Consider the following 15378-nt stretch of genomic DNA (forward strand, 5'->3'; position numbering starts at 1 on the left):
GCTTAAATAGTGTTTGTACATTTGAGGTTCAAAGAGTTGCTCAGAGGTATTAACTTTTAAACATTGATTACTGTGATTTATAATATGAAATAAATACTTGGTCTTCGTCCCCTTTTCTGGCACAGAGTTCCCCAAGCCCCAGGAATTTCCTAAGTGTTGAGAGCCACAAAGGTGTCTTCTGTTAGGTTAATGAGGTGACTTTTGGACTGCACCTAAGGATGGGGGCTGGTGGACAGTGAAACCAACCATGAGATTAGAGGGTTGAAACTTTCAGTCCTTTCTCCCTTGACTCTCCTACGTAAGAGGGGCTGAAGATGAGTTCGGTCCCAATGGCCAATTATTTTATCAATATTGCCTGTGTAATGAAGCCTCCATAAAAACCCAAGAGGACAGGGTTTGGAGAGCTTTCTGGTTAGTGAACACGTGGAGGTGCTGGGGGAACTCAGAGAGCATGAAAGCTCCACGCCCTTTCTCCATACCTTGCCCTATGCATCTGTTGCATATGACTCTTCCTGAGTTCTCTCCTTTTATAATAAACAGTAATCTAACAAGTAAAATGTTTTTTTCTGAGTTTTGTGAGTCTCTCTAGTGAATTAATCAAATCCAAGGAAGGGGTTGTGGGAACCTCTGACTTATAGCCAGTTGGTCAGAAGTATGGGTAACTACCTGGAATTTCAATTGGCATCTGAAGTAGAGGGCAGTCTTGTGGGGCTGAGCCTTTAACCCGTGGAATCTGATGCTGTCTCTGGGAAAGTAATGTCAGAATTGAGTTAAATTGTAGGACACCTAGTTTGTGGCTCTGGAGAGTTGGACAAATGAGGGTGGGGGAAATCCCCTCCCCACAATCATAAATAACTAAAGAGTGGTTCTGAAGAAAACAATTAGAAAGTAGCTGCTGAACTCTATTCTCAGAATTTATATGATTTTAAGCAAAAGAAAACAGCTTTGTTCTTCAGCTATTAGGTATTTTTGGTTTTCATATAATCTGAAATAAGAACATACTGTGTACAGCTGTATAGTACCTAATTTTAATTGAGACAGTTTCTGTCACAATTAACATTGATCACTAATATTTTTAAGTATCAGCATTCTTTATGGAAATCACAAAAATCACAAGACTCCAGGGAGTCTTAAAAGTTTGCAACTGTTATTTGATAATTATTAGTTACCAATACCACAGTACTGGAACAGCTAGGTTTATCCCTTTTGGCCCCTTCATCCTTGAATTTCACTTGCAATTACTACATAAATAGTAGATAGATCTATGTACACCAAGGGAATTATTTTTTGGTCTCTTAGTTTAGTTAATGAAGAATGGTATACACTTACCATACCATACTCATTCTTGGCTACAGCAGTCGTACTCTTTAAAATTTAGTTAGAATTAACTGTAATTGACTGTTTTCCTCTAGAAGAAGTTAGATATACAAAAAAAAACAATAAAAAATTAAAATTCTAAGATAACAATCTGATCAGTGATATTTGTCTCATTTTAAAATTTCCTCATTTTATCCTGCTGTTTAAGTTATGTATCTTTGTGACATGAATAGCCCTTAACTTTCAGATTTTTGGTACTCAGACAATTATAAAAATCTAAGTGAGCATTTTATCTTAAAGAAAAGTCAAGCAAAATAAGTGTAAAGTCTTTTTCTCTTTTTTAAAAAAAACATAATATGCCTCTCTTCTTTCTTTGATATTTTATACGTCAAAAATTCCTTGGCTTTGTGAAAATGGCATCATATACACCATATGAGGAAAGTGGAGTTCAAATTGTTGAGTCTTGTCAAACTAAAGATACCAGGTTGGTTTGAAATCTAATAGTAGGGCTGCCTCATAGCCTTTTAAAAGCCATTTAATAATAGAAATGAGATAGTAAGCCTATTTTTTCTCAGAAGATCTCTTTAAAATTCCTACAACTATAAAAAGAGTGCTGATGAAAAAAAAATGTAGACACGCTGATCTCATTTCAAGGAAAAATTTAAGCATAATCCCTGACTTTAAATGACCCACAAAATGACTTCGATATGAATCTCAAGACAATAGGGAATTCTAAGGGAAATCTGTTTCAAAATAGTCCAAGCAAGTTGGCATGATGATTAAACACATCTAAAAGGTAATTGAGCTTCACTGGTGAGGTGATACACCTGAACTCTTGAGACAAAGAAATCAGGGAGCTCTAAATAGCTCCTCTTGTTTCCTCCTTCCTTCTGTGTAGAGATTAGAAGACTAAGGGGCAGAGAGGTTAGCTGACTCATCCATATTAAACAGGAAATCCTGGCCGATCTTGCACTTGATTCCAGCCAGAGCTTTATGATATAATATAGTAGGTTCTTTCTTTTTTTATCCTTTCTTTCTTTCCCTTTCCTTCCTCCCTCCCTCCTTCCCCCCCTCCTTCCTTCCTTCCCTTTTCTCTCTCTTTCCTATGTACTATATGCTATTATACATATATATATGTATAAAACATACAAACTAACTTAAACATAGAATAATATCACAAGAATCCATACTGTATAATATTCACAACTGTTTTTCTATGAAAGTAAAATATACTGGAGAGGGAAACTGCCTTCTTAATTTCAGGGATTTGTGTTATTGTTGTCATGGCTGCTAAGATCTCTATTGTGGTGGGTATTCTATTTGTTGCATTTAAGTAATGGACAAGGATGAAAAATTAACTTAATGGGTCTGGGGGCACCTGAAGTTAAATGAAGGTTATTTCATTTGTCAGTATGAGACATGACATCATAGTTCCGCTCAGTTACTTGTTTCAAGAGCTGGACATTAGCCTTGTCTTTGGTGAATCTGCCTGCTACTGTTTGCAAAGCTACCTCTCCAAATATAAGAGACATATTAATCAAATGTGGATAGATGCAATTTACTAATGGTAAGCATGAAAATAGATGTAGACTACATCCAAATAACTCACCAGTGAAATACCAAGGCTTGGCCAATCTTACTTGCATCATTACCTGGAAAAATGTTGTCTGTAATTCAGCTAAACATTCAAATCAGTAACCATGGATCTTAAATACATTTAACTTGATTCACTTAATCTGCTAAATATATGTTATATAAGCAAGTAGAAAATCAGACTACCATCTAACTTGTAACCATTTTATTTTTCAAGTAAAGAAAATCAAAGCTCAGAAAGGTTATCAACTTGGTCAAAATAAAAAAAAAGTAAGGGGTAGAGCCCCCCAAATTCAGTCAAGATTTTAATTTCTATTATAATACATAGTTGGTGATGTAGTCTATAAACACCTACTTTAACTGAATTTCAATTTAAAATAACATTTAAACTTCTAAAAACTTAAATATTTTAAAAACATATATTTAATATTATACATAGGACATGCATATCATATATATATATATTATATACTCATATATTTATATGTGAGTATTTATATATAAATATATAATATATATTTATATATATATAAATACTCACATATTTATATATATATATATATATAAATATGTGAGTAGCCTTGGGGAAAGAAACCAGCATGTAATAGAATTCAGTACTTTTGAATTAATTCTTGGCTGTTAGACTCTCTAGTCCTTTCCCCCATTTACTCCTTAAGTCTTCAAAGAAAGGAATCAGTCTTTCTGAAAACTATGTCAAAAACCCTCTAGTTGATGAGTTGTACCCTAGTTCCGTAACTTCAAAATATTGCTTTTCTCTTTACTGTTTGATATTTGTCATCACAAATAAGAAATTCTTTTATATATCCCATTATGGGTTGAATTGTGCCCCCACTCAAGAAAGATATCTTAGAATATGACCTTATTTGGAAATAAGGTTTTTACAGATGCAATCAAGTTGCATTAAGGTCATTAGTGCAGGTCCTAATCCAACATGACCTAATCCAAAATGTCCTTAATCGGGAAATCTGGACACAGAAACAGACACAGAGAAGATGGTGTAAAGGCATAAAGGGGAACGACATGCAAATACGGAGGATCTGTGGGATGCACCAACAAACCAAAGAAAACTAAAGATTGGAGGAATACCGTAAGAAGCTAGGTATGGAAAGAGGCAAGGAAGGAATCCCCTGTCAGTTTCAGAGGATGCACTCCTCTGCCGACACCTTGATTTTAGACTTCCAGCCTCCAGACTGTGAAGCATTGCATTTCTGTTGTTTATGACTCCCACTTGGTGATACTTTGTTATGGTGGCTCTAGGAAACTGATACATATCCCACTAAACTAATTAGAAGAAAATTTGTTTGCTTTTCTAAATATCTTTCTTTTAGTTGCCAGTTTCTTTCTTTTACATTGGAGAAACAAAAACTAAATGCCTTGTATCATGCCAGTTCACTCTAGTCTATTTTCAGAAATTACCTTAGAAAAAACAGCATAATGTAAATGGTTCTTTTGTTTTCAAGAAATAAGTATAAAGTAAAAGGCCACATAGATAATAATTTCCCTTTGTGTGGTGGATGTATTTTAAGGATCATCACCAAATATGTGAATGCACATTTAAATATAAATTCCTATCAATTTGGCTTCAAGAAACTATCTGCTTTGATGATACTGCTACCCATGCATGGCTGTAACCTGATTAGCCACAGTACTTGCATGTGATGATTTTTCCAAAATGCCTCTCTAAATCATCTTTTCTATAAATCTGGCTACTTCTTTAGTTCAAGATTTCAATGTCTCTTAATAGGCTCTTAACTGATTACTTTCCTCCAATTTTAACAGTCCTGATAAAACTGACAGATCCGTTTTGTTCCAGTGATGGCAAATGCCACATGTATCATAAAAACTATTATTGTTCGTTCTATGTGTTTTACATGGTCTAGTTCACATAATCAGGAACGAAAAGACAGTGCTTAGAAAGATTAAATAACAGGCTTAAGGTCATATATAAAGTAGTAAAGCTGAAATTCTGTTCCACTCCAAAATATATAAACTTTTTACTGTATCATAAAAGTCTCTTCATATAGGCCATTAGGAAAGAAAAAGTTATGCTGGTTGTCAGATAGCTTTTGAATGTTGCAGCTTCTTTATGACCTTGGTTTTGATGATTTTTTAAAACCATTAGATATTGTTATGTTCAAACTATTAACAGACACTCAGTATTCAGGGAAGAATTCCTGAAAGCTTTAGGCCAATCCATCTCATTTTTAATTCAGTTGACATAATTTTTGGTGAACAGGATGCAAGTTAAAATTTCAGATAGTTGATAAGGGTTACCAAAGATAATACAATTATATATCAGAATGATTTTAACTACACTTGAACTTATACGTTAGCTAGTTGTGTATACACAATCAGTATGCACCAACTTGAAAAATTTAATTTTTCTGATTATAAAACTTCAGGTAATTTTAAAACAGACAGAGATTTTATTTTAATTTTTTAAAACCTCTAACCTCTAACCTGTAGCCTCATTGTGACAATGGCTACAAAATTGGGTGTTAGAATGCTTCTTTAGATGTATCTGTGTATGTTTGTATGTGCGTGTTTGTATGTATATGTTGATAGACTCAGCATAAAGGATTTGATGATCTAAAGTAACTTTTAGCTTCCTAGGAAGATGAGTACTCATAGGATGACCATAGCATTTATGATTCAGAGAGACCTTTGAGATGGAAAGGATGTGGAGGGCATCATTAACAAAGATGCTGGACAAACAGGCATAGTATGGGACTTCTGCTGATAAATAGGGGCAGGTGGTCACCCTAAATATACACAAAATTGATATAGCAATAAGTTAAAGAAAAGGGAGATGAGAAGAATATTTTAAATATATTTTACTGAGAAATGGCAAGGAATTACGTAGAGTGGCAATGAATTCAACCTCATATCATTCACTCTAGAACTATTCAGGTATGTTATGAAAATCTATGTGTATTTTCTTGAAAAATGTCTCTCACAACCAAGTACATCAAAATACTGTAGCACCTTCTATCTGATAAACCCGCTTCTCATAGGGAAGCGCGTGATTCTGGCGATAGCCACCCCTAAGTCAGAGAAACAGCACTTGAGTCCATCTTTGGACTTTGGTTTCTCAGGATAGGCACAAAATGAACCAGTTTTGTTTTTCTTTTTCTCTAATTCAAACAGTAGCAGAATGGGGAGCTATTAGGCATCGCTGATAATACTTAATAAAGCTAACACTCATTTTGCATAGTCACCTGTAACTCAATTCAGGTGGCATATTTACAAAGCATTGCCCAGAAACACAGCAACGAAAATGTAATGGTTTCTTTTGTAGTATTTAGGGTCATTATCAGCTTCCATTGTTTCATCTTCATCTTTATATAACTGCTAAAATTTCTAATTCTGCCAATAGTCAAGGTTTTTTTTTTTTTTTTTTTCTAGTTAAGCCTTTTAAAGAAGTACACACTACCATAATTTGCCCATTTGAAAAAGAATACTATATACTACCTTTCAAGTGAGGGCTGTGTACGTGCATTCTTTGCAGATGTAGATTTATCGGAACAAATTCTAATGTTTTCTCTCCTTTGCTGCTGCTTGATTTGAAAGAGGACCCTAGGTGGAAAAAAAAAAAAAATCATTAGTAAATAAATAGTGTGTGTGTGTGTGTGTTGAAAAGTACATTTGACATAGAAAAATGTTATAAGAATTTCAGAAAGAAAAACATATTCTGTATGAGTTGCTTTTCTTCTCAGAAATTTAATTAAAAAAAATTCTCAGTTATCCCTATAATGATACCATGAGGTAAAATAGTGCAATTTTTTTCTTCTTTGTTTTTCATGCCAAGATGGTAGAGTTGGAAATAAAAGTTTTCTGCCTTTTTTTAAAATTAAATCTTGACTTTTCTATGTCCATAACAACAGTATTTATTATTGTTTTCACATAACATACATGAAATTCATTTCAGTTTGAATATGTAAAGTCATTGATTGCACACCTGTTTCCTTGCTGAGTTCTGTCAGAATGTCTTGGTACATATTCACCATTTGATCACAGTGAGTAAGGACATTTTTTCGTAGATTGTCCCAGTGTGGAGAAAGCTCACCAAGTTCTTTTAGCTCCTGGTTTCTGTTAAGAATGAAAAAGAAGAGAAAATATTTATTTTGATCTTAAACCCACAGGCACAAAATGCTTAATCAGGGTTGCCAAACTAATTGATTCACCATCCCTTTCAGGAAAGCTCTGTGCTTATTAGGAAAAAAAAATCATTTTAACAAAAAGGAAGAAGTAACTAGGTTAGGCCACACAAACATTAAAAGTCCTGTATGTCAAAGAGCAAAAAAAAACAAAAACAAAAGTTTAAATTTATTGATAAAAATTTCACAAAGATGGCAAAGACTTATTATCCTTAATATAAATAGGGGCCATTCAGTTAAAACAAAACAAAACAAAACACTAAACCTCAATAGAGAGATAGTTAAGTTCTAGGCTTTGACTATCCCAAATGAAATAATTTGGAAAGGGTTATCTGACTGTCTGAAGGAAACACAAGCTAATCACGTAATCTAGTTTATATATAATATAGTTGTAATATTTTTAAAGCCCATAAATAGTATGATCAGGTATGATTTTACTGGTCTCAATTTCTCCTGAGGACAATTTAAGTAAATACTGTATGTCTATATTTTGTCCCCTCTTTATCAAAAGAAGATCTAATCAAGATCTAGGTTTTAATTATTAACTTTAATTCTCTACCCTTTAGCCAAGTTAATTTAAGTCATCAGAATGCCTTTTTAAATTATAATGATAAATGGTTTAATATGCTCCTTGGTTAGATTTCTCATTCATTTCTATAACCTTTTACCAACAACATTTTCATGAGGCAGTTTAACCAGCAATAATGAAACTTCTTTGCCATTTTGGCTGTGAAACATGCTAAATACCAAGCTAATAAATTCAGAAGATGTAGAATCTTTAACATCTTGTTAAATTCAAGAATAATGGATGGTGTGCAAAAATGTGACTTGCTTTCAAATGCTTGTAGCTGCCTTTGTTTCGTTTCAACAGGAATGCGATATAGTATTGCTGCATCTTCCATCTGAGGTCTTCACAATTTTTGTGAACATTAATCTCATTCTCAACTTTTCCATAGATTAACTTTCATCAGACAACATTCATGGAAGTAATTAATCAATGGACAATGGGAGTAAAGGAAATTCATGACCAAAGGGGGGTTAGGAGAGAAGGTTGAAGAGTTGGGAAGTCAAGTTCTCTGTGTGGACTCAGACGGCAGGGTATTCAAATTCAGGAAAAACAACAACAACTAAAACAAACAGATAATTTCAAAAGCGGGAGGTATCAAGTCTAGAAGAGCCTGGGCAATTAGGTCAAACCTGAGGTAGAGAGCAAATGTGATATGTCAACTTAATATGTAAGATTTTGGGTTTTACTTTCAATATATGGTTACAAGAGAAATCTTAACTAGGTATTACAGTTTAACACTAATAAACGCACCATGGGTTTACAATTTATGTTGTCTCTGAATTCCTATCAGAAATAATAATTATAAGGGAGGTGGTGACGGAGGGGACGGTAAGAGTGAAGCCCGTGACTACGGTGTGAAATACTGGGGTGGAGTACACCTCCCTGCCCAAGAGGAGTCCGACAAAGTGTGATCAGAAAATCTTAGTGTTCTGTAGGGAGTGACTTGAAGGAAGCCGGGAGGAATCTATAAACTGGGGTTTAAAATTCATTACTCTCCTCCAATATGTCAAAACTTACATACAGGAATAACTAGACAAAACCTGGCGTTCACTGCTTTTTTGTTCTAAGAGAGGACATTAAACAGATACACATTCTGAAAGGGACAAACAAACAACATAAGGTTTCTCTGCATTAAAAAAGTTCAGGGACTTCCCTGGTGGTTCAGTGGTTAAGACTTTGCCTTCCAATGCAGGGGGTGCGGGTTCGATCCCTAGTCGGGGAGCTATGATCCCACATGCCTTGCGGCCGAAAAACCAAAGCATAAAACAGAAGGAATATTGTAACAAATTCAATAAAGACTTTAAAAATGGTCCACATCAAAAAAAATCTTTTTAAAAAAAAGTTCAAATATAGGAGAACTATAGAATAAAGGTCTAATGAACTAGAGTAATGAAAAAGGTGTAAAACAAAATGGGGCAGAGTAAGAAAGTAAGTTTTTAGAAAATGAAAGAAATTAATTACATTAATACATTAAAATAGAGAAGATAATTGGCTGCATCAAAATCAGTAAACTTTTCAATCAGGAAGGCTAGGGCTGTTTGTATTATATTTTGATTTGTCACTCAGTCAACAAAAACTTTAGCATCTAAGAGCCTTGTTTTATATCTCCATCCAGGTTCTCTGGAAGGCAGGGCCTGAGATCAAGCAATCCCAGGTCAGTCAGAGGGAGGTAAGAAGGCAAGTGCTGAAGGGAAAAAGCGAAAACAGGCATAACGTGGTTCGTTATCAAGCTGGGCAGAACTTTACAAGAAAACACAGCTGGTTAGGTGGCCATGTGGAACGACTCCAGAGAAGTCATACAGAATCTCTGTACCTTGGAACAGATTGTTAGATGGAGGAAAATGCATTTATATGCCAGTTCCTTACCATCCACTCTATTTCACTGGTAAAGGTTCATCCGATGGGACTTTAGCTCCTCTGTACTTCTAGTTATGCAATCTGTCTCCTCCAGGCAGCCACTGGCGGGGGGGGGGCAATATTCCAGCAGAGACAGAACTTTCCTGGGTCTGGTAAAATATAGGTGCCAAATCCACTCTGGATATTTCCATGGCAGATGCCATTGGGTGCATGATAATGGCTGGTCTTCACCTTGAGGGAGACTGATAAGCTGGTGGCATCAGGAGATAAGGTGACAAGGGTGGCACCAATTGGGGCTCTCCATTGAGCAAGTGGTCAAAACTTGAAGACACATTCCAGTTAAGCCAGCACAGAAAAGCACATAAACTGAGCCCAGGAGGGGCTCTCCACTGAGCAAGTGGTCAAAACCTGAAGACGTGTTGGGGGTGAGCGGGCATAGGAAAGCACAAAAACGGGGCCCAGGACAGGCAACTTCTTGCACAATTCCGATCCATTTATGAAATCCAGATAGCATATAAGACAACATTCTTTATCTTCTGCAAGAGGGAAGTTCAAGTACAATCCTTCCAAGTGACGGCCAGTTGCAACTTCCCAAAGATTTAAAGAGAAGTAGTGAACCAAGCACAATAGTCAATACTCCAGCTGATTTGGGGGCCTTAACTGGTGATATTCATCATTCTACCACTCATTTCAAATTTACCTCATATTCCACTGGCATTTCTGGAGTGCTGCCTTGTGAGGTCACCTAGACCTTAATCTGAAGACATTAGGCTCTTAGTTTCCTTGCTTTTATGGAATTTTAGTTGTGGCAATTTCCCATGCACTTCTGGCCATGGAACACCTCTGAGTTCTAGATATATTCCTCTTTGCTCAGCAGCCCTATTTCCCCATGGTGATGAGCACAGTATCTCTTACTATCTTTGCTGGTCCATTTAGTTAGGAATGTATGGTAGTCAGATCACACATGAAATCAACCACAACTTCCAGATAAGTGGGACTCTTAATGGGTCCCCTGACAGAACGCCTCTCCCCATACTCCAAGAACCAGGATTTTAACTGGCAAAGTCTAAGCCTGTAGGGAAAGGAAGCGCAGATCCCCAAAAGTGGGGTGCTGTGCTTGATTATAAGGGCTCACCTTTCTTCTAGAGGTGGTTATTTTAGCTATGGCGGGCACAGCATCCTATACCAGCTGTTGGTTTAGCATATAAACTTCATCCTGGAGGATAGTACCCCAACCCTAAGTTTTTTTACCCAAGCTGATACCTCAGCTGAGTCTTTCATGGTTAATATTATTCCACTGTTCTATCAGGTCTGTGGCTTTTGGGTGGAGGGGAATGCAGTGATTACAAACTCATGTCGCACCTCGTTTTACGTAGCACTTGTCCTTTGGTTGGAGCAATGTTATGTGGGACACCAGATCATTCTGTGAGCCATCAGATGGGGGTGCCAGCAGTGGCACTGTGAGTAGAAAAGGGAAACACACATTCAGACTACGCTTCATGTCCCCAGGATAAACTGCTGCCCTTTCCAAGGTCAAAGGGATCCAATGCAATTGACCTGCCACCAAATAGCTGCTGGGTCTCCCCCAAGGAATGGTACCGTATTCGTGTCCATTGCCAATCTATTTCTCGCATTTAACATTTAGCAGTGACAGTAGCTATATCAGCCTTGGAGAGGGAGGCCACGCCTTTAGGTCCATGTATAACCGCTGGGTCTGCCACCAAGGCCACTCTCTTCATGGGTCTATTTCACAAACTCTGGAGTGTCCAAGAAAGGAGTCTGGCTAATCCATGGGTAGGTGATAATGTTCTCTGGTCATAAAGAGTATTTGCTTTCTGATGGGCATGGCTCAGACATACTTGTGCTCACTCCTGTAAGCCCATCTACATACCCTTGCCCATACTCCTTGAATCCAATCTTCTAGTCTTATTTCTTCCAGGCCCGTGAAGCCATTCACTTCGCTAAACTCGATATATATGCATACTTCGGGCCAACTCTCCCTCTAAATGATTAACAATCATACTGTTTCTCAGATCTCTCCACTGGATGGATTTTCTTCATTATTGACCTTAAGGTCCACCTAACACATCAGGCTGACCCATCTTTTTAAGAGTTTGAGTGTTTTCTTCCTCCGTGAGTTAATCAGAATGCGAGAGAAGCATCATAAGATAGAGGTACTAACATGAGGTCAGTGACATGAGACTCTGGGACAGCTCTTTACGATATATGCTCATACCTCCTGGATCTGCTTAAGCCCAGTTCCGAATGTATCACTTCCACCACACAATACATTACTCCTACGTCATACAATGGGATCACAGTAGTACCCAGTTCATAATGGGCAGCTCTAGGCCCAGAGTCACTCTGTGTCCCATCATCAGGGGTTTAGTCTCTAACTAGGGCCCAGTATCATACTGGGATGATGCAGGAGCCACCAGTACATTTCAGAAACCTAAAGGTCTGCACTGAAATAATCCTACCTGAATTTGCTGAAGCCTCCACAGGGCAGCATTGTTTCTCACCATGGATACGTTCAGGCCCATTGTTCAATCTCATGTACCCAAGGGCTGGCAACACAGTTAGGAACTTCTGAAATGTTCCTCTTCCTTGGGCTCTATTTGACACACTCTGCTTCTCCATTAATGGTTATATATATACACACATATATACACTATATTTTCGATAAATATGGTATATATGACTTTCATATATATTTATGACATATATATGACTTTTATACACATAAAGTCTGAATGGTATATGCATCAGAAATATAGTCCAAATCACAGCAATTATTTATGTACATAGATGAAGAAGGTCTTTTTTGTGTATGTATATGTATGTGCTATATTCCTGATTTCCCCCATTATTTGTCATTAAACCAACATATGTTAGAGGTGGAGCAACCATATGTGCCAGTTTACACCTGTTACCGCATTGTAATTATCAGCAGCTCTTTCATTTGCAAAACATTCCTTTAAATGACCCAAGTTTTAGGATATCAGAATTAACATATCCTTTTTGATATAGTAAAAGAAAACAACAACTACAAACTCACAGTATGTCACGGCTGGAAGGAAATTTAGGAAACAATTTGAAACCTCTTGTTTCACCCATGGAGGCATCTAAATAAAACTGCTTGTTAATCTCAGAGTCACTAGAAAACCATAAGCCTTTTAGACTGTAATTCTATACCTACTCTTTCCTCACCCCATAAGATTCTCCACTGTAAGAACAAAGACATACAAAACAAATTAACAAAATTACAAACAATAAACACAGTGCCTTGTTTATGAAGTTACTCAATGAACATATATGGAGTGAAGGGGTGTAGAACCTGGAGCTATTGACTTCTAGAATCACATTTATAAACTTTCATGTACTTTTAACATTAAACCTGAGCAAAGGGTAAGTTATAATTTGAGATTTTTTACTTCTGTATCTTTCAGTTCAAATGGCATGGCTACTAGGTACGCAGTCATAATCTCTAAAATATGTTCAAGCGCATAGTGGTGTCTAGTATTCTGAGACGCATAGATAATGGCCCCTGTGGTCCAGGCTGCATGTTGCCACTTTTATCTAAACAGAAATCTGGCATCAACATTATAATTAAACAGTCACACATCTTTACTAAACCTTTGGTGTGAATGGAAAAAGTGATGAGCAGTGTAAATGCATTTTTAACCCATAGAAAAATATATAAAAATAGAAAAAAAACACTCCTTCGCCATCTATAAACATTATCATTTTACTCACAGTAACAACAGCTTCTGCTTTCAAAAGCTGTCTCCTTCCATTGCTACCTTACAACAATGACAATGAATATTTCTTTCTGGAAAATCCACTGCCCTGCTAAACACACACAATCTCTTATGAATTCCCTACCTTACTCTCACTAAAGTTCTATTTTTAAAACAAATTTTCTAGCTTGTCTCTAACTCTTTCCAATTCTCCAAGACTCCAATAGGTAGGCACAGGAAGTTGAAAAGAAAAGACTGAATATTCAAATACTAATAAGCTTAGGCCGCTTACACATTAAAGTTCTTTTGGCACTTACTGCCATCCATCCACTTGCACTTTGTTACCTACAAAAATAAAAGGCAAATCATATAAAATATGTCTCCAAAGGAGACAGGTGATTGCTAAGGCCTACCTGAGAAATATCTAATGCTCTATGGTTCTTGACATTTCAACTGTAAAGATTGACATTTTTGATACTTGATGAAATATTCATACAGATCTCTGGAAATAACCTGATGGTGCACTTTTTGCCTATATGGTTTGTTTTATCTTACCTTGTTTAAATATTTCAAAAATACATGCTATTTCTCTTCAGGAAAATTGCGAATTCCTGGAGGTTATTATGACCCTCTGAACCTTCCATAATGTGAAACACACTACTAAGTATAACATGTTTGAAACACAGACTATTAAATAACATGAAGAGAAAATGAGACCAAAAAAAAAAAAAAAAAAACCCAAATGACTCTTGAAGAATAAAAAGAAAGAACTGAACACAAAATGAGTCACAGAGAAACTGAAAGGGAAATAGCCAAAGCTGCTTTACAGCTTTCACATATAATGCATGAAACACTGGAAAGATTATTAAATAGGTAAATGTTTTTTAAACTTCATTACTTACATCCCTGGGGCTGTCATGGCTAGAAGGGCAGGGAGGGTGCTGGGCAACAGGGAAACCAAGTAAGCAAACTGGCATCTGGCCCTTTTCCTTACTCCAGCCATCCACCTGCTCTAACTGAATCTCCCTAATTAATACTGGAATTCCCTGTACAGAGCTGTAAACAGTTTCTACTGCTAAAAAATAAAGCTAGGTTTAAGACTACCAAAATAGAACCAAGTTCAAAGAGGAAAAAGTTTAGCATCTACTTAAAGCCTCTGTTTAAAAGTAGTTTCAAAGCCTGACGATGATGTATTCAAGGCGGGGGGGGGGGAATTCCAACATGGGGAAAACTTTGCTCTGAGTCTGTGAGTTACAGAGACTTGTCTTGTTTATCGTTTTGTCCACCACAGTCCTTTGTCCATAGAAAGTGTTCCATGTAGGCCTGTTAATGGAATGAAAGATTTGCTTGAAGACTGTAATGCTTAGATTTTCCTGAAATTCGAGATAAAGTCAAAATATAAGCTAACCCCAAAGTAGAATGCTGAGCTCTGCCCCACTTAAAGTGGTTACGTGCAATACATAAATGAGTCACTGTTAAGTCTTCTAACCTTATATGGTTGAGATCTGTAACCCTAGCTTGGTTATGTCTTCCTCACGGATAGAGAAATATTTGAAATGTATCTTCACATGGCATTTCTTACTGTGATGGTTAATTTTACGTGTCAACTTAGCTAGACCACAGGGTGTCAGATATTTGGTCCAATGTGATTGCCGGTGTTTCTATAAGGGTGTTTTGGATGAGATTAACATTTAAATGTATAGACTGAGTAAAGCAGATTGTCCTCCCTACTTTGGGTGGGCTTCATCCAATCAGTTGAAGGCTTGAATAGAGCAAAAAGGCTGACCATCCCCTGACCAAAAGAGAATTCCTCCTGCCAGGCTGACTTTGAGCTGGGACACTGGCTTTTCCTGGGTCTCAAGCCTGCTGGCCTTTGGACTAAAACTACACCATAGTCTTTCCTAGGTCTCCAGCTTGCTGACTCACCCTGAAGATCTGAGGATGAGTACACACACACACAAACACACACACACACCCCTTACTGGTTCTGTTTCTCTAGAGAATCCTGAGTAATACACTAACTATGTAGAGATTCCATCAGAAAGCTTTCCTTCTGCTTGGTGTAAAAGAAGTTGGGGGGGGGGTGGTGAGATGGAAACATCTAGAATATAGTTTAGGCTCTTTC

The 15378-nt window shown here is 36.8% G+C and overlaps 1 protein-coding gene across 8 annotated transcripts in view; it reads right to left on the bottom strand.

Moving 5' to 3' along the window:
- The window catches only part of INPP4B (inositol polyphosphate-4-phosphatase type II B), a 758305-nt gene that overhangs the window by 159849 nt on the left and 583078 nt on the right, over positions 1–15378 (bottom strand). For all 8 annotated transcript variants that reach the window (XM_059922536.1, XM_059922531.1, XM_059922530.1 and 5 more), the window contains 2 exons: positions 6890–7020; positions 6403–6507 (listed from right to left, as the gene is read on the bottom strand). In XM_059922536.1, coding sequence (XP_059778519.1) covers positions 6403–6507; positions 6890–7020 — 236 coding nt within the window. The remainder of the gene's footprint in view (positions 1–6402; positions 6508–6889; positions 7021–15378) is intronic.

Source organism: Balaenoptera ricei, chromosome 5, assembly GCF_028023285.1.
Source record: "Balaenoptera ricei isolate mBalRic1 chromosome 5, mBalRic1.hap2, whole genome shotgun sequence".
NCBI classification, from domain to species: Eukaryota; Metazoa; Chordata; class Mammalia; order Artiodactyla; family Balaenopteridae; genus Balaenoptera; species Balaenoptera ricei.